This window comes from Pelobates fuscus, chromosome 11 (assembly GCF_036172605.1).
Source record: "Pelobates fuscus isolate aPelFus1 chromosome 11, aPelFus1.pri, whole genome shotgun sequence".
In the NCBI taxonomy this organism is placed as follows: Eukaryota; Metazoa; Chordata; class Amphibia; order Anura; family Pelobatidae; genus Pelobates; species Pelobates fuscus.
The window spans coordinates 106,086,467-106,108,478 of NC_086327.1; the positions used below are offsets into that span (position 1 = coordinate 106,086,467).

General features: G+C 42.0%; 1 protein-coding gene across 1 annotated transcript in view; it reads right to left on the reverse strand.

Moving 5' to 3' along the window:
• Positions 1-15,319, reverse strand: part of MXRA8 (matrix remodeling associated 8) — a 53,036-nt gene extending 37,717 nt beyond the window's left edge. Inside the window, exon 1 of the mRNA XM_063436415.1 lies at positions 15,140-15,319. Within this exon, the coding sequence (XP_063292485.1) occupies positions 15,140-15,188 (49 nt within the window). The 5' untranslated portion in view covers positions 15,189-15,319. The remainder of the gene's footprint in view (positions 1-15,139) is intronic.
• Between the last annotated feature and the right edge of the window lie 6,693 nt (positions 15,320-22,012).

Genomic DNA, 22,012 nt, shown 5'->3' on the forward strand with positions numbered 1-22,012 from the left:
CCAAGGGGGCTTGAAAAGGGTCAGCAAATACCTTTATTTTGTTACAATGTATTCATATAAGGAGGAAGGGCTTAAAAAACTAGGAATACAGATTTGTATTCTTAACAATTTAGTGTTAAAACATACCTTCTAATCTCTTCTTTTCTGCTCTAAGAATAACCCACTCACGACAGGTCTTCTTCAAAGTATTTTTACATAAGCCAATCGTTGGGTCGGAATTGTTTATAAAGACCGAGAGGTTTTATTCACAAAAGTTTAAATTGTTTGGGAACTCAAAGTGGGTTTGAAGTGAATTTTAATTTTAGGTGAAAATAGTCCATTTGGAATACTTCCAGTTCAGCTATTTTGAACTAAAATATGAAATTCACAATAATTTGCAATTAAGTGAATGCAGTTGAGGGCGTTCTGCTATTTAAGGCAATATAATGTAATTACAATAAGATATGTAGTTTGTCATATCAAACCTAGAAAGAAATGTTCAAAGTGCTAGCAATCTAGATCCAGCAATGTTGATCTAAGAACATTGTATTATTATGATTCCATAATTTTCTTGTAATCTAGAGTGTGTGTCTGGACAGATGATTAAGTTCACATTTGTTTTCCTTCTGATTTCCACCACGTGGTCATTAGCCACGATCTGGAGGCTGCCACGTTATAATCAAAATATATTATTATCCAACAAGCATGAATATTACTGCACGCAAAACACTGGTGGCCCAGCACCAGGCCTGCAAAAATAAATTAAAATCTTGATTTTCTGATTAAAATTACATTACTCTGAAGTTTCCTGCTTTAACGTGAATTGGCTCTCTATGGGTCAGTCCTTTTAGGAAATCTATATTCCATGTTCTGTCTATTCTCTGCAAGTATCTCTTATCTGGGATATTAGAATATTTAGTATCTACTAGGGTCCAGAAAATGAAGGGAACTAAAGTGGAAAAAGACAGGAAAAAGCTTTCATGACCCCAAGAGGGCTTATCCCCCCTAAAGCAGAATCCTTGAGAAGTATGTGTGATAATATTTTAAGAGAAGTATGTTGATTAATTGCTCAATCCCTACCCCACAACGTTAATCTCCATTAAAGAAAACAGGTGGCAAAGACTAAAATTATTCTAGTATCTTCAACCTTATCTAGAGCTCCCATCAAGACGTGCAAACCGTGCTGCTAAAATTTGAAGGGAATCAAAACGTGCCTTGCCAAAGCAAGGATAAACTAGGGTGTCCTCACTACAAAAAAAACATACCAGGAAATGCCTAGTAAAAAAACAACCAGTCACATAATACTATTGCACAACAAAAAATATTTAGGGTTTAGAAAAGGTTAATGGAAATTCTTTAAAATGGGTTGCAAAACCAAGCACGAGGCAAGAAAAACAATTTTTTTTTTGCCTACAATTTTTTGCAAACATCTGCTCCCAATTTAAACAATTTATCACAGAAAGTCTGTTTTCGGAGTGCAGATCACTGCTAGGATGTATTTTCTGACATTACAATAAGGCTTCTTAGCTGAGTAAGAAAACAATGGATGAGTAACATGGAATGACAATTTAATACAGTACGACATGTTCCAACGTGCTCCTATCAACACCTGAAAGAGGGAAAGCTCAAATGTCTACATAAAACAGAGCGATAATACCACCATATTCTCTTTAATGCGGAAACATCGTGTTCATCCCCTTAATGTTGGCAAATTCTATGCATTGTTAATGTATATTTTGTTCAACCTGAATGCCAATGATAGGCTGAGATCAAAGGAGACAGGTTAATTTTTTTTAACCTCACAAAATCTATACAAATAACAAAACAAACACAACTAACAACTGTGTATTGTTAGATTCTGACAACGATCGACAGTCCTTAAATTATCACACTCTGGGACGCAATAATATCAAGCAAGCAAGTTAAGCTGCAATGAAGTGGTTACATTCAGAGGGATTTGTTTTGGTGATTATTGTACCCTCAAGCTTCATGACATCATAAACTCAGCATCAACTTCATGTAGAAGTATAAAACACTTACTTGACAAATTACTGGTGATGTCTTATGTCAGCAGAAACATGTCTGTGCGAGTTCTGATACAAAGCTGAAAGAACTTGCTAATGCATGATATATCAAAATCGTCTTTATTTTTTGATCATCCTGTTAGGACTTGTCTTATGATATCTCCAGGATATCTACGCAGTGACCAACTGAAGAATAGTACATTGGAATATAAATACAGTATATTGGACTCATTTGGAGGATCAAATTAGTTTGGATTTTTTTTAATACTTTTTGTGCACTTATAAAAATGTCAACTTCAAAGAAAAACTGGTGGATTTGTACAACATCCACCAATTCAAAATAGTTACAGGAACACATACCAAGCCAAGGTCAGGTAGACCTAGAAATATTCTGGCCACAACTGCCAGAAGAATTGTTCGGGATACAAAAAAAACCCCACAGGTAACCTCAGGAGAAATACAGGCTGCTCTGGAAAAAGACGGTGTGGTTGTTTCAAGGAGCACATTTAGACGATACTTGAACAAAAATGAGCTGCATGGTCGAGTTGTAAGAAAGAAGCCTTTACTGCACCCGTGCCACAAAAAAAGCCCGGTTACAATATGCCCAACAACACCTTGGCACACTGTGTTTTGGGGTGACCAGACCAAAATAGAGCTTTATGGTCACAACCACAAGTGCTATGTTTGGAGAGGGTTCAACAAGGCCTATAGTGAAAAGAATACCATCCCCAATGTGAAGCATGGTGGTGGCTCACTGATGTTTTGGGGCTGTGTGAGTGATAAAGGCACAGGGAGTCTTGTGGAAATTCATGGCAAGATGAATGCAGCATGTTATCAGAAAATACAGGCAGACAATTTGCATTCTTCTGCACAAAGGCTGCACATGGGACGCTCTTGGACTTTCCAGCATTGCAATGACCATAAGCACAAGGCCACATTGACCCTCCAGTGGTTAAAGCAGAAAAAGGTGAAGGTTCTAAAGTGGCCATCACAGTCTCCTGACTTTAATATCATCGAGCCACTCTGGGGAGATCTCAAATGTGCAGCTCATGCAAGACGACCAAATACTTCACTTGACCTGTAGGCATTTTGCGAAGACGATTGGTCAGCTATACCACCTGCAAGAATTAGGGGCCTCATAGACAACAATTACAAAAGACTGCACAATGTAATTGATGCTAAAGGGGGCAATATACAGTATTAAGAACTAAGGGTATGCAGACTTTTGAACAGGGGTCATTTCATTATTTTTTTCTTTGTTGCCATGTTTTGTTTTATGATTGTGTCATTCTGTTATAATCTACATTTGAATAGGAATGCCATCAAAAATAAAATAAATGTCTCTTTAAAAATGGTATAATTCTCCAAGCGTGTGCAAACTTTTGAGCACAACTGTAATGCGATTATAAAGCATTTTCTTGATTCCAGGTCAAACTTCTTCCATACCTGGCTTCCTGACCTTGTTTTGGGACCATTTTAGTTTGCTCCATCGTCCTATGTTTCTGGTAGCTATTCTAGGCATCTACTTTTTCTAAATAATTTTGCAGCTCATGTTCTATCCTGGATTGTTGATCTACTGTCAACCATGTATCTATAACGCACTATGCTATTTGCCTGTAACCACTTACCACATATTGCAACTCCACAAATGTGTGGCTATGGTTAAGCAGAAGGCTTTCATCAGAGGTTGAGAATAGTTACTATACCAATAGTTGTAGTAGCTGTTTCCTGCAACTTGAGCTTCTGTCCTGCAGCCCCTTACACATTTCATCATGCATTACCTGCCCAAACTTCTGATTGGTTAGAATACTTCTTACACTTGTTTACATAGCGCCAACATATTCCGCAGTGCTGTACAATATATAAACAACAAGCATTCCACAGGTTGGAAGTCTGAATATGATGCTCTACCATTATCCTCTGACCTCTCCAAAAACTATTTTCTTTTCTGTAAGTAATACTCGTATGTGTTATTCTTTGGTAAGATTCCACCTTTAAAACATCATTAACCTCCCCAAATCATTTACCAGATTTCCCTATTTCTCCTTTACAGTTAAACTATATTAAATCAGCTGGTGTATTTTAACAAAAAAAACACATGTTTTAGCAATCACGATAAACTCAAGATAAATGGAATGTGTTTTAGCAAAGAGTTCAGCTATTTCTGTTCTGTACAAATATGTATGATAATGCCGGGAATGGCTTTTAAAACAAATGGTGGTATTTTAGAAATGTATTTTGTTAGTGTGATAAAAACTATGGAAGCAGTGAGAAAGAGTGTGGTCTTAAAGGGACCAAAGACTCTTCATGGACTGCAATCCTTTTCGTTGAAGTCAGTACGGCAAATGTTTGTAAACTAGAGTCAACCCATGATGCTTGGTTATATTTCTAGTGTGATGGGAGAGGGCTCACCTCTTTACTTTCTTATAGGTTATAGAAATAAATGAAAGATTAGGATATGAAGTCATTTCCTGTCTGTTTATCATTCTGAAGAGCATGAGGAGGAAGGATTAAAGGGACTCTATAAGCACCCAGAGCACTTGTCTCATTGACGTTGTCTGGGTGCAGTGTTCCTGGCTCCATTAGTTCTGCAATGTAAAGCAGTGAAGTTTTACCAAGACTGCCTCTAGTTGCGGTCTACCAGACAACCACTAGAGGCACTTGCTGGAGTTTTACAGAGTTTGACTCAGTGAAACAAAGCTGGACATCCTCACGCTCTGTATAAGGACATCCAGCGTCACAGAAAACCTCATAGGAAAGCATTGCACATGTGCATTAGTTCCTCCCACCGGATGACATCGGAGGAGGTGGACAGGGGCCCAGCGCCGAGGGACCTTGGCACTGGAATCTGGTAAGTGAATAATGTGTTATTTAACCATTTAAAAAAAAAATAAGAATCATTTTATAAAGTGTGAGGTAGTTGTTGTACCCACATTTATGAAAATATTTAATATTTACAAAACAGTGTCTTATCATGTTAGAAAGTCTGTCAACCAATTAATAAATGAGGGTGCAACTATGCGAGTGCACTCAAAGCACTATAACCACTACAGCATTCTCTATTAAGAGCCAGATGCTCCATATCTTGCAGGTCCAGCTCATTAAAAAAAGGTGTTAGGTTAGCGCTAATAATATAATAAACAGGCAGCAACCTTGTAGAAGGTAACCCTCTAACCCTCTATATAAGAAATACACAGTAAAGAAAAAGAAAGGTTGCGCCAAAGAATAAATAGATAAAAGAAATAAAAAAAATTATAAAATGAAAATATAAAAGTGGTAAAAAAATATAGTAAAAGTACACAAGATATAAACAAATATATATAAAAAAAATAAAAAAAAATATATATATAAAAAAAATAATTTTTTTGTATCTTGTGTACTTTTACTATATTTTTTACCACTTTTATTTTTTCATTTTATAATTTTTTTTCTTTTTTTTTTTAATCTATTTATTCTTTGGCGCAACCTTTCTTTTTCTTTACTGTGTAGGTCCAGCTCATTGGCTGACAGTGTCAGCTGATTGTGGCTAGTGGGCTGTATTGGTTGTGGTGCTTGAAGTAGTCCTTTTAAAGTATGCTAGTCATGTAAAAGCATTAGCACCTGTTAAAGAGAATAACAATAGATGTTTAACTTGCACTAACCAGATTTGTAGCAATCGCATAGAATAGTTTTAACTATTCCATATGCCCCATTGCAGACCAACCCTCACTGACTCTGTGAACAATTGACAATAATATTTGAACTGAGCAAGATTTATGTACCTGCTCACCAGACATTGAATACATTGTAGTACGTTTAATTTCTGTAATGCATGGATAGAACACCAGACATTGAAAGAACAGAGGTGCACTGGGATAAGCAGGGTTAGAGGAAAACGGTGGACACTATCTTGCGTGAAAATGTTTTGCCAATTTTCCTGCCATTACCCTGTCTATTGACAGTATTCTAGGGGGAATATAGTGATGAGAACCCTAACCAATCACTATCAGTCTAGAGGAGGATGAGATCTATGATAGCCAGAGGTATCAGTCTATCTATCTTTCATTTATATTCCCGTTTAAGACAGAGGATGCAATGCATGGATACATCATTGATACATGGTTACAGCAAGCTATAGATTTTGGCCTCATTAATATGAGGTGCTTGTTTGCATGCTCCAATCTTTATAGATTTACAGATTTGTAGATGTACAGATTTACCTTGCATTAACCAGAAGTTGAGGAGGAAATAATTGAAGCTGAGGGGGAAACAAAAGAGGACAGAGCTTGTCAGAAACGTAATGGGATGGATAAGACTGTGGGGTGCGCAGCCAGTCTCATTTAGACAAAAGGCAGTGTTTACATTACAGCCTAGGGACACCTCCAGTGCAGTCACTCAGACGGCCACTAGAGGTGCTTCCTGGGTCAGTGCTGCACAGTGTGCAGCACTTCCGTTCAGCGCCTCCATGCTCTGTATGGAGACACTGACCTTTCTCTATAGAGATGCATTGATTCAATGTATCTCTTCAAGGAGATTTTGATTGGCCAGTACGGCATTTGACTCTGCCCCATCCCGCCTCCTTGGCTGAGGTCATCAGAATTGACAATCTCAGCCAATCCAATACTTTCCCATAGTTTTAAGCCTTTTTGGGAAAGGCAAGGGGAGGAGGCGTGGGGGGCTAAATAGTGTTTTTAACACTATAGGACCAAGAGAAGACATTTGTATTCCTAATCCTATAGTGCTTCTTTAACCCCTTAAGGACACATGACATGTATGACATGTAATGATTCCCTTTTATTCCAGAAGTTTGTTCCTTAAGGGGTTAATGTAAGAGAAAGTGCCATTATTCACTGGTCAACAATCAGTGGCGTCGCTAGGGGGGGGCCATGGCCCCCCCTACATCATGTTGTGCCCCCCCTTGGGCCCCCCAAATGTCGGCAACCTGCTAGCCATGTGTTTAGATTATATTTCCTCGGGCTGTAACAGTCTGTGACAGCCCGAGGGAATGCAGGACAGTGCTGCTCAGCTGGAGGCTGGGGGCTGTCTGTGGCCGGAGAGAGCACTGACAGGCTCTCCGGCACAGGCCCCGCCCCCAAACGAAGCACCGCCTCCCGCATATAAGCCCCGCCCCCGTCGTTAAGCAGCAGCCCATGCTGCTGCTGCAAAGGCCAGACGATGGCTGACCCCCAGCAACAGGTAGGCTTGACGTGTGTGTGTATGTATGTGTGTGTGTGTGTATGTATGTGTGTGTCTGGACTCAGCAGTCTGTGTGTGTGTGTGTGTGTGTCTGGACTCAGCAGTCTCTGTGTGTGTGTGTGTCTGGACTCAGCAGTGTGTGTGTGTGTGTGTCTGGACTCAGCAGTCTGTGTGTGTGTGTGTGTCTGGACTCAGCAGTCTGTGTGTGTGTGTGTGTCTGGACTCAGCAGTCTGTGTGTGTGTGTCTGGACTCAGCAGTCTGTGTGTGTGTGTCTGGACTCAGCAGTCTGTGTGTGTGTGTATGGACTCAGCAGTCTGTGTGTGTGTGTGGGTGTGTGTGTGGGTGTATGGACTCAGCAGTCTGTGTGTGTGTCCGGACTCAGCAGTCTGTGTGTGTGTGTGTGTGTGTGTGTATGGACTCAGCAGTCTGTGTGTGTGTGTGTGTCTGGACTCAGCAGTCTGTGTGTGTGTGTGTGTGTGTATGGACTCAGCAGTCTCTCTGTGTGTGTGTGTGTGTGTCTGGACTCGGCAGTCTGTGTGTGTGTCTGGACTCAGCAGTCTGTGTGTGTGTGTGTGTATGTGTGTATGGACTCAGCAGTCTGTGTGTGTGTGTGTGTGTGTGTGTGTGTCTGGACTCAGCAGTCTGTGTGTGTGTGTGTGTGTGTGTCTGGACTCAGCAGTCTGTGTGTGTGTGTGTGTTTGTATGGACTCAGCAGCAATACCTTGGGAATTAGGGAGTTATCTACCAAGCGGCTGCAAGAGAAGTCCCGAGGTGCCGAAGTCCCGAGGTGCCGAAGTCCCGAGGTGCCGAAGTCCCGAAGTTCCGAAGTTGCCGAAATCTTGAAGTCCCGAATTGTGAAAATCCCGAACCGAACCAAATTTTTTTCCCATGCACATGCCTATTCTGTGGGTGTATGGACTCAGCAGTCTGTGTATGTGTGTGTGTGTGTGTATGTGTGTGTATGGACTCAGCAGTGTGTATGTGTGTGTGTGGACTCAGCAGTCTATGTGTGTGTATGGACTCAGCAGTCTGTGTGTGTGTGTATGGACTCAGCAGTCTATGTGTGTGTGTGGACTCAGCAGTCTGTATGTGTGTATGTGTATGGATTCAGCAGTCTGCGTGTGTGTATGGACTCAGCAGTCTGTGTGTATGGACTCAGCAGTCTGTGTGTGTGTATGGACTCAGCAGTCTGTGTGTGTGTGTCTGTGTGTGTGTATGGACTCAGCAGTCTGTATGTCTGTGTGTGTGTGTGTGTGTATGGATTCAGCAGTCTGCGTGTGTGTATGGGCTCAGCAGTCTGTGTGTGTTTGTGTGTGTGTGTGTGTGTGTATGGACTCAGCAGTCTGTGTGTGTGTGTGTGTGTGTGTGTCTGTGTGTGTGTATGGACTCAGCAGTCTGTGTGTGTGTATGGACTCAGCAGTCTGTATGTCTGTGTGTGTGTATATATGGACAGTCTGTGTGTACGTGTATAAATCAGTCTGTGTGCATTCAGCAACACCTGTGTGCATTCAGTAGTCTGTGTGCATTCAGAAATCTGTGTGTGTGTATTCAGTGTACTGTGTGTATGTACTCAGCAGTGTATCAATAATTAAAATGTTTATTCCTGTGAGTTGTTGTGTAGGAAGGGCCCAAGTGCACTGCTTTGCCCGGGGGCCCTTAACGCTGCTAATATGGTACTGCTTCTGTGTGTCAGTGAGCTTCTATTTAGTGAGCATGTGTGTGTCAGTGAGCTTGTCTTTAGTGAGCTTGTGTGTGTCCCTGAACTTCTTTGTAGTGAGCCTTGTGTTTATACAAGTGAGTTTGTCTGTAGTAAGCTTGTGTGTGAGTCAGAGAGTTTTGTCTGTCAGTAAGCCTATTTGCGCATGTCAGTGAGCTTGTGTGCTTACTGTACAATATATACATATTGACTTGTAGAAATGGCATACATTTTTTTTTCCAGGGCTGCTTTGGATTCTCAGTTTGGCTCTGCCAGCGAGTGCGCTTTACAGCTGAATCATCTGTGTGAGCTGCCGCACACTTTAGCCCTGTTACACGCATCTGGGATCTGCTGTTGACAGGTACTAGTAGTCTAGAGATTGGGACATGGGGTATATGCTCAGCTATCTGTATAATGCTATAGTGCTGTTCTCTGTATAATACAGATCTGAGTGTGTATAATATCCCGGGATAGTCAGTGTTCCTGTATAGTGCTGCTCTCTGTCTTGGGATATTATACACAAACAGCCATGTATTATACAGAGAGCAGCACTATACAGGGAGCACTTACTGTCCCAATGTATTATACACACAACCCTGTATTATACAGAGAGCAGCACTATACAGGGAGCACTGACTGTGCCAATTTATTATACACACAACCCTGTATTATACAGAGAGCAGCACTATACAGGGAGCACTGACTGTCCCAATTTCTTATACACACAACCCTGTATTATACAGAGAGCAGCACTATACAGGGAGCACTGACTGTCCCAATGTATTATACACACAACCCTGTATTATACAGAGAGCACTGACTGTCCAGGGATATTATACACAGACAGTAATTGATAGCTGTGCTGCAAAATGTCCTTGGAATTTTTTTTCAAATGTTGGCAACTATGGCACTGTATCAAAGGAAATGTGTTTGTTTTTTTAATAATCCCTGGTGGAAAATAATGAATCCTCCACCAGGGATTATAAAAAAAAACAACACATGTTGTTGGGGGCGGGGCTTAACATGCAGCAGGGGCGGGGTCAAACTGGGTCGAGGGTGGGGTTGAATGTGCCCCCCTACTCTTGTCTCTTGCCCACCCTGTGCCCCCCCCCTAAAAATGAATCCTAGAGACGCCACTGTCAACAATGGTAAAATGGCTCTCAAAAAGGATGAGACAATGGTTGTGTCGACCTCATTAACAACTCACTGGCAGCACTTAAAGTGTTGATAAATATCAGGTATGGGATTGTAAATTCGCTATGTATACTATTTCCTGTCATACAACACAGAATTGGGCCTCCCATCCAGTTCTGTATAGTACGACAGATTCACTTCTAAAGATAATAACTGAAATACTGCCTTGAATTTTACATTGTAGATTGGTATAATTTACGAATTGCTTACGTTTAGTCAAAAAAATTTTACCGTTAAAATGCTTTGTCTCAGTTAAAGTATAATTTAGATTTTGTATCTGTCTTGCCAGTGCAGTGATTGGTAACACAGCACCTACGGCAATTGCTTAAAACATTTAGAACGTTTGGAGAGACTCACAAAGCAGTATTTGCAGCGTTGGCTAACACATCACATTCTTTAAGTACTTGTTTTTCTTCTTTTGTGGTAATGAAATTGACCTTTCCAGCGAGAGTTAGGAAAGTAGAAACCAGTATAAGCTATGGAATAAAACAGCTGATCCTTTGCTTCAGGAAAAAGCAGTGATTGGCATCTTAATATTGCTTGAGTGACACACATATAATATAGGATAACTATACATTTACAAAATATCACGTGGTGAAACGAAATTTTTTACTGTAACAATATCTTTCTCAGTTGAATAACAACATGATAAAAGAGTACAGATGATTTTATGGTAAATGCACGTTATACAAATATATAAAAGAACACTTTAACCCTGTTTTTAAAATCCTTAAATACAGCACATCACATTCACTAAGTAAATGAAAAGGGCGTTGGATCCCAAACAGTGAAAATATTAGCAGTTAGATTCAGAAAGGGAGGGACACAAAACTGTATTTGCTTTTTTACATTTATTTATTTTTTATTGCCAAAAACAAGTTTTCCATTAGGAAATGTATTTACATGAGCAGAATTAGCAATGGATTCACCGTCATAACAGCTGTAAATAAATGTTCATCAATAATTATATTTTGAATGCCAAAAACACATTTTTATTTTATTTGACAAGCCGACTATATTATATTTTTAAGATACTGTGTTTGCTACAGCATTTCTTAGTAACTGATAATGGCAGGACTGTCGTATCCTTGTGTGAATTACCCTCATTTCTCCTGATCACGTGACAGTCTGGCTCTGCCATCCGGTTTTGGGAGGACTGAGGGAAAGTGTAGTGTGATAGCTTTTTTTAAATGCAATTCAGGGCAATTTAAAGAGACACTCTCAGCACCAAAACAACTTAGGCGTAATGAAGCTGTATTGGTGTATAGATCATGCCTCTATCTCTCCCATACCCCTATTATTTCCGCCACATATTTCCATCTCTCCCCATCATCTGATCCACCCTCCTCAACCTGCTATCGCTTCAACTCATCCTTTCTTCTCCGTTCCTATCACTCCCAACAATCCATTCCATTGCCACTTCCTCACCTAACATTCTCTCCTCATGCCTATCATTCCTATCCCAGCTTCCCCACTGACAGCACACTCATCTGCTACCCACACACATCACACACAGCAATACCATTCATTCACAGCAATACTATTCACTCACAAGTACCCAGATATATCACTCACAGCTGCCCACACATCATGCATGGCTGTTCACACACAGCCACAGAAAACAGACAGAAAGGTAAAACACTTACAGCTACCACACACCTTCTCGAAACAACAAAACCTCTCGCACACAGCCTTCTAAAAAATATTCCCGGGTGCACACCCTAATAAAATGTGCTTAGAAGAATGCATCTATAATATTTTGTCCAGTTCTAGAGAACTTTACTTCAAAAAGACATAAAAACAACAGAAGAAATTCTAACAGGGAATACTAGAACCATGCAAAGTCCGTAACCATACATATCAGGAAAGAGATAAATTACTAAATATTCATATGTTGAAGCCAAGACGTGATAAAGACTACATGGATCATTAGCCTTGATACTCTCAGCCAATCCAATTAGGCAAAACGGCATTGAATCAATGCACCTCTATGGGAAACATACAGCAAGAAGATACTGAACACTGGGCTAAGAATCACCTCTAGTGGTCGTCTGAGTGACTGCCGCTAGAGGTGTCCCTAGGCGGAAATGCAAACACAGTCTTTTCTGTGAAAAGGCAGTGTTTACATTAAAAAGCCTGCAGGGAGGGGGCGGGGCCTGACCGCCATGCTGACCGGTCGCATGGCCCAGAGGCTCCAGCAACTATCACCTACAACCGACGGAAAACATGGGCTTACCGCTGCAAATCAGGCGGAATAGCCCGCAGAAGTGTGCAGGATAGAGGTGGGCACCACCGTGGACCCCGAGATCGGGAGTTTCGGGGCCCCAGAGGTACGGGACTTCGGGGCCTGCGGCCTACTCGGGGTAGACGCGGGGCAGACGGCCGCTGCCCGGCGGTAACCTGGTCGCCCTACCACGGTCCTGTAACACACCTCACAGGCCCCGGTCCCCCCCCCTTGGGCCGGGGGGGTTATCCCGGCCCCCACAGAGGAGAGCCAGGGTGGCACGACAGGCTCCCCGACCAGCAAGCAGAGTACGTACGCAGGTACTCTGTGCCTCCAATATGGCGACCTGAAGGCCTCAGCCAGGCGCGAGGACACAAACCGCCGGTGGGCAGCAAGATAAAACCATAGCCCAGCTACACACCGCAGCAACCTCCTGGCTTACCCGGCTCACATACCCTGGATCTGGATCCGGTCTCCACAGCAGCCTTCCTGCGCCTTGAGCCCCTTGAGGATGTCCCTCTAACCGCAGCCCTAAGCCCACGCACACTCCATCAGCCAGGCAACCCGTTACCGGCCAGAAGTGGAACCGGAACCGAGGGCACAGGCGGCCGCTCAAACAGAGCCCGGGGCTGGCACAGTGGAATACACCGGACCGGCCCTCCAACCAATCCTCCACTCACAACAACACCGGGCTGGAGGCGGGTGAGCCGCAAGACCGAAGGACTCAGCAAGCCCTGCTTATAACCTGCTCAGCAGCACGATGAAGAGGAGCATGAGAGACAGTGTGATTTCTACGATACACATGGGTAACGGGACGTGAGCCGTTGACATATTATGACATAAATCTTTCAGCGCAGGACCACCAGAGACTGTCATTGCTCACGTGTTTCTATCTTAATCTCACTAGTGTGATCTACTGTTTAGCATCTATATAGGCCTTACTAGTGTCTGTACCCATACTCAAAGTGACATGTAATCTAATATAGGATAACTGTATGACCATTTAGACCAGATGCCATTGTATATCATGCATGTCCCTCTCTCAAGCTTAGACAACCAAACCAACTACTGAGTTTATGCTCGAAGCCTGTAAACATTCATACTGCAACCTGAATCTATGTCAATGTTAATCATAATACCATATTACTATTATGGCAGCATAACTAAAGTTCCTATCCTAGCACTGTTAAGCGTAAAGTATCTCACCTTGTCCTAACGACTCCATTGCGTAGCCAAGCTTGTTATTGTTATAACTGTATAAAAATGTGCAACCCATCACGCCACTGTATAACTTGAATACATCTATGAACACGCTGCTGTGGCGTATGTCGATGCTATGAAACAACATGCACAACAAAAATAAAGAATTAAAAAAAAAAAAAAAAAGCCTGCAGGGACATGCTGTAGACACCAGAAGCACTACATTAAGCGGTAGTTGTTCTGGTGACTATAGTGTCCCCATGAAGCTAGGTGGAGGGAGATTTAAAGATAATGTCGGGAGACAGGTTTCTGCAGGAGTTGTACAGAAGGAGTTGTAGATGTAAGGAACAGCATTCCAGCAGAGTTGCTAGAGTCTAATGAAGTGAAAGAATTCCAGAAAGCTTGGGATTGCTGCACTGCTCTTTTGAACAGGAGATAAAACAGGAAAAAAGACTGTTACGGTTTTAAGAAAACAAGCAAGAAACTCTGCTTCATCTGCATCAAGATAGAATATGCAACTTTTCTGCATCATCACAGATCTCAAAAAGGTCAAAACTTGTTCCAATGTATGCCCAAGGGGACAGCAGTACAAACTCTATTACATACGGTACTTCATGTCTCTCGATAGCGACCAAGACAACAAGCAGATGTTCGACCATGTCTATTTATTTGCTTTTGGGTGGAGGTGGAGACTGGAGAGCTATTTTTCCAAAACAAACGTTTCTTTTCTTAATAAAGTCATAAGCAACTGAAGCTAATAATTAGTCCATGTCTAACTTGATAATAACTTTAATCATATGCAAATTAAAAGAAAACAAAACAAAACCCATGCTGTTCAATTAACCACTTATGGACCGAATACATTTCATGCCTCCATCCAAATCTCATGCTTACTTGGCATCAGATTTCCTATACATCCCTGCTGTCTCTTCATCAGTGTGACACTCTAATTTAATTAGTGTTCGGTAAAGCCTAGATTATAATGACGGAATTATACTGTAATTGACTCTTAAGGAGTTAAAATAAACATAAAAGTGATAGAACGTTACATTAACTCTCTAAGCTCTATGGACCGTAACATTACATGCCAGTGTATAACAATTCAAGGGGCTTCTTACACCTTAGAGAAAATGGGGGAAATTTATCAAGGCAAACTAGGTGCGATTTTCGGTGCTAAATGTTGAGAGCTATTCTGTTGGTTTCGATGGTGATTGCTCCATATTTAGCTCTTTGCTCCAGAATAGCACCTGTTTTTGCCTCGATAGATCCCTACCAACATTTTCTGTTGACCTCGTTATTATTCAAAACATTCCATAAAAGTATCATATATGGTTGTGGGTAGCGACTATCCTTAGTTGCATTGGGTAATAGTTTAATATAACTAACGAATACGTACTTGGAAACCAGAGAATATCTGAATGTACCTTTCCTGGTTAAACACGTAGTTTTTATTATTATTATATATTTTATCGAGACCTGTACACACCCAACCTCTATTCCCCGGTGGATCTTTGCTACAGTCGTTCTTGTGGCTACTTTGCAGCTTTAATTAAAGTTCACTAATTGCTTTGGAAAGTCCCTTGGGTAAACATTACAAAACTCCTTGCAATCCCACAGAGAATAGGAGAGTAAAACTGATATCTTACTGTGCAGGACCAGAAGCAGGCACACAAGCAGTTTGAATATGACCTCCATCTCTCCCGTTGAGTTTTCTTGTTAATCCGAGCTACCTGTCTTTGCTTTTTAGTCTTCTTCCACTCTTGTTTGTGCTTTGTTCATTGATGATATCACTTTAATTCCCAACTCAACATCTGCATACACAGTTTTCCTCTTTCTCCTCCCCCTAATAAGTTTCAGCATCACTCTGCCTATCCTATCCCTGCGGCTCAGCCTGACCCAGCCTCTCTTTGCAGATTGCATGCAGACCCAAGAACAACTGTGAACTCCAAAAAAAACCTCCTCTTTCTCCCTCCACCCTTCTCTGCCCTGATTCTTCTTTGGTATTCTTTTTTTTTTTTCTTGAAGTCTATACAAGATCCAGCTAACGAAGGCTGTCCCTGACACAGTGTGTATGGACTCAGCAGTCTGTGTGTGTGTGTGTCTGTGTGTGTGTATGGACTCAGCAGTCTGTATGTCTGTGTGTGTGTGTGTGTATGGATTAAGCAGTCTGCGTGTGTGTATGGACTCAGCAGTCTGTGTGTGTTTGTGTGTGTGTGTGTGTGTGTATGGACTCAGCAGTCTGTGTGTGTGTGTGTCTGTGTGTGTGTATGGACTCAGCAGTCTGTGTGTGTCTGTGTGTGTGTATGGACTCAGCAGTCTGTATGTCTGTGTGTGTGTATATATGGACAGTCTGTGTGTACGTGTATAAATCAGTCTGTGTGCATTCAGCAACACCTGTGTGCATTTAGTAGTCTGTGTGCGTTCAGAAATCTGTGTGTGTGTGTGTATTCAGTGTACTGTGTGTATGTACTCAGCAGTGTATCAATAATTAAAATGTTTATTCCTGTGAGTTGTTGTGTAGGAAGGGCCCAAGTGCACTGCTTTGCCCGGGGGCCCTTAACGCTGCTAATATGGTACTGCTTCTGTGTGTCACTGAGCTTCTATTTAGTGAGCATGTGTGTGTCAGTGAGCTTGTCTTTAGTGAGCTTGTGTGTGTCCCTGAACTTCTTTGTAGTGAGCCTTGTGTTTATACAAGTGAGTTTGTCTGTAGTAAGCTTGTGTGTGAGTCAGAGAGTTTTGTCTGTCAGTAAGCCTATTTGCGCATGTCAGTGAGCTTGTGTGCTTACTGTACAATATATACATATTGACTTGTAGAAATGCCATACATTTTTTTTTCCAGGGCTGCTTTGGATTCTCAGTTTGGCTCTGCCAGCGAGTGCGCTTTACAGCTGAATCATCTGTGTGAGCTGCCGCACACTTTAGCCCTGTTACACGCATCTGGGAGCTGCTGTTGACAGGTACTGGTAGTCTAGAGATTGGGACATGGGGTATATGCTCAGCTATCTGTATAATGCTATAGTGCTGTTCTCTGTATAATACAGATCTGAGTGTGTATAATATCCCGGGATAGTCAGTGTTCCTGTATAGTGCTGCTCTCTGTCTTGGGATATTATACACAAACAGCCATGTATTATACAGAGAGCAGCACTATACAGGGATCACTGACTGTGCCAATTTATTATACACACAACCCTGTATTATACAGAGAGCAGCACTATACAGGGAGCACTGACTGTCCCAATGTATTATACACACAACCCTGTATTATACAGAGAGCAGCACTATACAGGGAGCACTGACTGTCCCAATGTATTATACACACAACCCTGTATTATACAGAGAGCACTGACTGTCCAGGGATATTATACACAGACAGTAATTGATAGCTGTGCTGCAAAATGTCCTTGGAATTTTTTTTCAAATGTTGGCAACTATGGCACTGTATCAAAGGAAATGTGTTTGTTTTTTTAATAATCCCTGGTGGAAAATAATAAATCCTCCACCAGGGATTATAAAAAAAAACAACACATGTTGTTGGGGGCGGGGCTTAACATGCAGCAGGGGCGGGGTCAAACTGGGTCGAGGGCGGGGTTGAATGTGCCCCCCTACTCTTGTCTCTTGCCCACCCTGTGCCCCCCCTAAAAATGAATCCTAGAGACGCCACTGTCAACAATGGTAAAATGGCTCTCAAAAAGGATGAGACAATGGTTGTGTCGACCTCATTAACAACTCACTGGCAGCACTTAAAGTGTCGATAAATATCAGGTATGGGATTGTAAATTCGCTATGTATACTATTTCCTGTCATACAACACAGAATTGGGCCTCCCATCCAGTTCTGTATAGTACGACAGATTCACTTCTAAAGATAATAACTGAAATACTGCCTTGAATTTTACATTGTAGATTGGTATAATTTACGAATTGCTTACGTTTAGTCAAAAAAATTTTACCGTTAAAATGCTTTGTCTCAGTTAAAGTATAATTTAGATTTTGTATCTGTCTTGCCAGTGCAGTGATTGGTAACACAGCACCTACGGCAATTGCTTAAAACATTTAGAACGTTTGGAGAGACTCACAAAGCAGTATTTGCAGCGTTGGCTAACACATCACATTCTTTAAGTACTTGTTTTTCTTCTTTTGTGGTAATGAAATTGACCTTTCCAGCGAGAGTTAGGAAAGTAGAAACCAGTATAAGCTATGGAATAAAACAGCTGATCCTTTGCTTCAGGAAAAAGCAGTGATTGGCATCTTAATATTGCTTGAGTGACACACATATAATATAGGATAACTATACATTTACAAAATATCACGTGGTGGAACGAAATTTTTTACTGTAACAATATCTTTCTCAGTTGAATAACAACATGATAAAAGAGTACAGATGATTTTATGGTAAATGCACGTTATACAAATATATAAAAGAACACTTTAACCCTGTTTTTAAAATCCTTAAATACAGCACATCACATTCACTAAGTAAATGAAAAGGGCTTTGGATCCCAAACAGTGAAAATATTAGCAGTTAGATTCAGAAAGGGAGGGACACAAAACTGTATTTGCTTTTTTACATTTATTTATTTTTTATTGCCAAAAACAAGTTTTCCATTAGGAAATGTATTTACATGAGCAGAATTAGCAATGGATTCACCGTCATAACAGCTGTAAATAAATGTTCATCAATAATTATATTTTGAATGCCAAAAACACATTTTTATTTTATTTGACAAGCCGACTATATTATATTTTTAAGATACTGTGTTTGCTACAGCATTTCTTAGTAACTGATAATGGCAGGACTGTCGTATCCTTGTGTGAATTACCCTCATTTCTCCTGATCACGTGACAGTCTGGCTCTGCCATCCGGTTTTGGGAGGACTGAGGGAAAGTGTAGTGTGATAGCTTTTTTTAAATGCAATTCAGGGCAATTTAAAGAGACACTCTCAGCACCAAAACAACTTAGGCGTAATGAAGCTGTATTGGTGTATAGATCATGCCTCTATCTCTCCCATACCCCTATTATTTCCGCCACATATTTCCATCTCTCCCCATCATCTGATCCACCCTCCTCAACCTGCTATCGCTTCAACTCATCCTTTCTTCTCCGTTCCTATCACTCCCAACAATCCATTCCATTGCCACTTCCTCACCTAACATTCTCTCCTCATGCCTATCATTCCTATCCCAGCTTCCCCACTGACAGCACACTCATCTGCTACCCACACACATCACACACAGCAATACCATTCATTCACAGCAATACTATTCACTCACAAGTACCCAGATATATCACTCACAGCTGCCCACACATCATGCATGGCTGTTCACACACAGCCACAGAAAACAGACAGAAAGGTAAAACACTTACAGCTACCACACACCTTCTCGAAACAACAAAACCTCTCGCACACAGCCTTCTAAAAAATATTCCCGGGTGCACACCCTAATAAAATGTGCTTAGAAGAATGCATCTATAATATTTTGTCCAGTTCTAGAGAACTTTACTTCAAAAAGACATAAAAACAACAGAAGAAATTCTAACAGGGAATACTAGAACCATGCAAAGTCCGTAACCATACATATCAGGAAAGAGATAAATTACTAAATATTCATATGTTGAAGCCAAGACGTGATAAAGACTACATGGATCATTAGCCTTGATACTCTCAGCCAATCCAATTAGGCAAAACGGCATTGAATCAATGCACCTCTATGGGAAACATACAGCAAGAAGATACTGAACACTGGGCTAAGAATCACCTCTAGTGGTCGTCTGAGTGACTGCCGCTAGAGGTGTCCCTAGGCGGAAATGCAAACACAGTCTTTTCTGTGAAAAGGCAGTGTTTACATTAAAAAGCCTGCAGGGAGGGGGCGGGGCCTGACCGCCATGCTGACCGGTCGCATGGCCCAGAGGCTCCAGCAACTATCACCTACAACCGACGGAAAACATGGGCTTACCGCTGCAAATCAGGCGGAATAGCCCGCAGAAGTGTGCAGGATAGAGGTGGGCACCACCGTGGACCCCGAGATCGGGAGTTTCGGGGCCCCAGAGGTACGGGACTTCGGGGCCTGCGGCCTACTCGGGGTAGACGCGGGGCAGACGGCCGCTGCCCGGCGGTAACCTGGTCGCCCTACCACGGTCCTGTAACACACCTCACAGGCCCCGGTCCCCCCCCCTTGGGCCGGGGGGGTTATCCCGGCCCCCACAGAGGAGAGCCAGGGTGGCACGACAGGCTCCCCGACCAGCAAGCAGAGTACGTACGCAGGTACTCTGTGCCTCCAATATGGCGACCTGAAGGCCTCAGCCAGGCGCGAGGACACAAACCGCCGGTGGGCAGCAAGATAAAACCATAGCCCAGCTACACACCGCAGCAACCTCCTGGCTTACCCGGCTCACATACCCTGGATCTGGATCCGGTCTCCACAGCAGCCTTCCTGCGCCTTGAGCCCCTTGAGGATGTCCCTCTAACCGCAGCCCTAAGCCCACGCACACTCCATCAGCCAGGCAACCCGTTACCGGCCAGAAGTGGAACCGGAACCGAGGGCACAGGCGGCCGCTCAAACAGAGCCCGGGGCTGGCACAGTGGAATACACCGGACCGGCCCTCCAACCAATCCTCCACTCACAACAACACCGGGCTGGAGGCGGGTGAGCCGCAAGACCGAAGGACTCAGCAAGCCCTGCTTATAACCTGCTCAGCAGCACGATGAAGAGGAGCATGAGAGACAGTGTGATTTCTACGATACACATGGGTAACGGGACGTGAGCCGTTGACATATTATGACATAAATCTTTCAGCGCAGGACCACCAGAGACTGTCATTGCTCACGTGTTTCTATCTTAATCTCACTAGTGTGATCTACTGTTTAGCATCTATATAGGCCTTACTAGTGTCTGTACCCATACTCAAAGTGACATGTAATCTAATATAGGATAACTGTATGACCATTTAGACCAGATGCCATTGTATATCATGCATGTCCCTCTCTCAAGCTTAGACAACCAAACCAACTACTGAGTTTATGCTCGAAGCCTGTAAACATTCATACTGCAACCTGAATCTATGTCAATGTTAATCATAATACCATATTACTATTATGGCAGCATAACTAAAGTTCCTATCCTAGCACTGTTAAGCGTAAAGTATCTCACCTTGTCCTAACGACTCCATTGCGTAGCCAAGCTTGTTATTGTTATAACTGTATAAAAATGTGCAACCCATCACGCCACTGTATAACTTGAATACATCTATGAACACGCTGCTGTGGCGTATGTCGATGCTATGAAACAACATGCACAACAAAAATAAAGAATTAAAAAAAAAAAAAAAAAGCCTGCAGGGACATGCTGTAGACACCAGAAGCACTACATTAAGCGGTAGTTGTTCTGGTGACTATAGTGTCCCCATGAAGCTAGGTGGAGGGAGATTTAAAGATAATGTCGGGAGACAGGTTTCTGCAGGAGTTGTACAGAAGGAGTTGTAGATGTAAGGAACAGCATTCCAGCAGAGTTGCTAGAGTCTAATGAAGTGAAAGAATTCCAGAAAGCTTGGGATTGCTGCACTGCTCTTTTGAACAGGAGATAAAACAGGAAAAAAGACTGTTACGGTTTTAAGAAAACAAGCAAGAAACTCTGCTTCATCTGCATCAAGATAGAATATGCAACTTTTCTGCATCATCACAGATCTCAAAAAGGTCAAAACTTGTTCCAATGTATGCCCAAGGGGACAGCAGTACAAACTCTATTACATACGGTACTTCATGTCTCTCGATAGCGACCAAGACAACAAGCAGATGTTCGACCATGTCTATTTATTTGCTTTTGGGTGGAGGTGGAGACTGGAGAGCTATTTTTCCAAAACAAACGTTTCTTTTCTTAATAAAGTCATAAGCAACTGAAGCTAATAATTAGTCCATGTCTAACTTGATAATAACTTTAATCATATGCAAATTAAAAGAAAACAAAACAAAACCCATGCTGTTCAATTAACCACTTATGGACCGAATACATTTCATGCCTCCATCCAAATCTCATGCTTACTTGGCATCAGATTTCCTATACATCCCTGCTGTCTCTTCATCAGTGTGACACTCTAATTTAATTAGTGTTCGGTAAAGCCTAGATTATAATGACGGAATTATACTGTAATTGACTCTTAAGGAGTTAAAATAAACATAAAAGTGATAGAACGTTACATTAACTCTCTAAGCTCTATGGACCGTAACATTACATGCCAGTGTATAACAATTCAAGGGGCTTCTTACACCTTAGAGAAAATGGGGGAAATTTATCAAGGCAAACTAGGTGCGATTTTCGGTGCTAAATGTTGAGAGCTATTCTGTTGGTTTCGATGGTGATTGCTCCATATTTAGCTCTTTGCTCCAGAATAGCACCTGTTTTTGCCTCGATAGATCCCTACCAACATTTTCTGTTGACCTCGTTATTATTCAAAACATTCCATAAAAGTATCATATATGGTTGTGGGTAGCGACTATCCTTAGTTGCATTGGGTAATAGTTT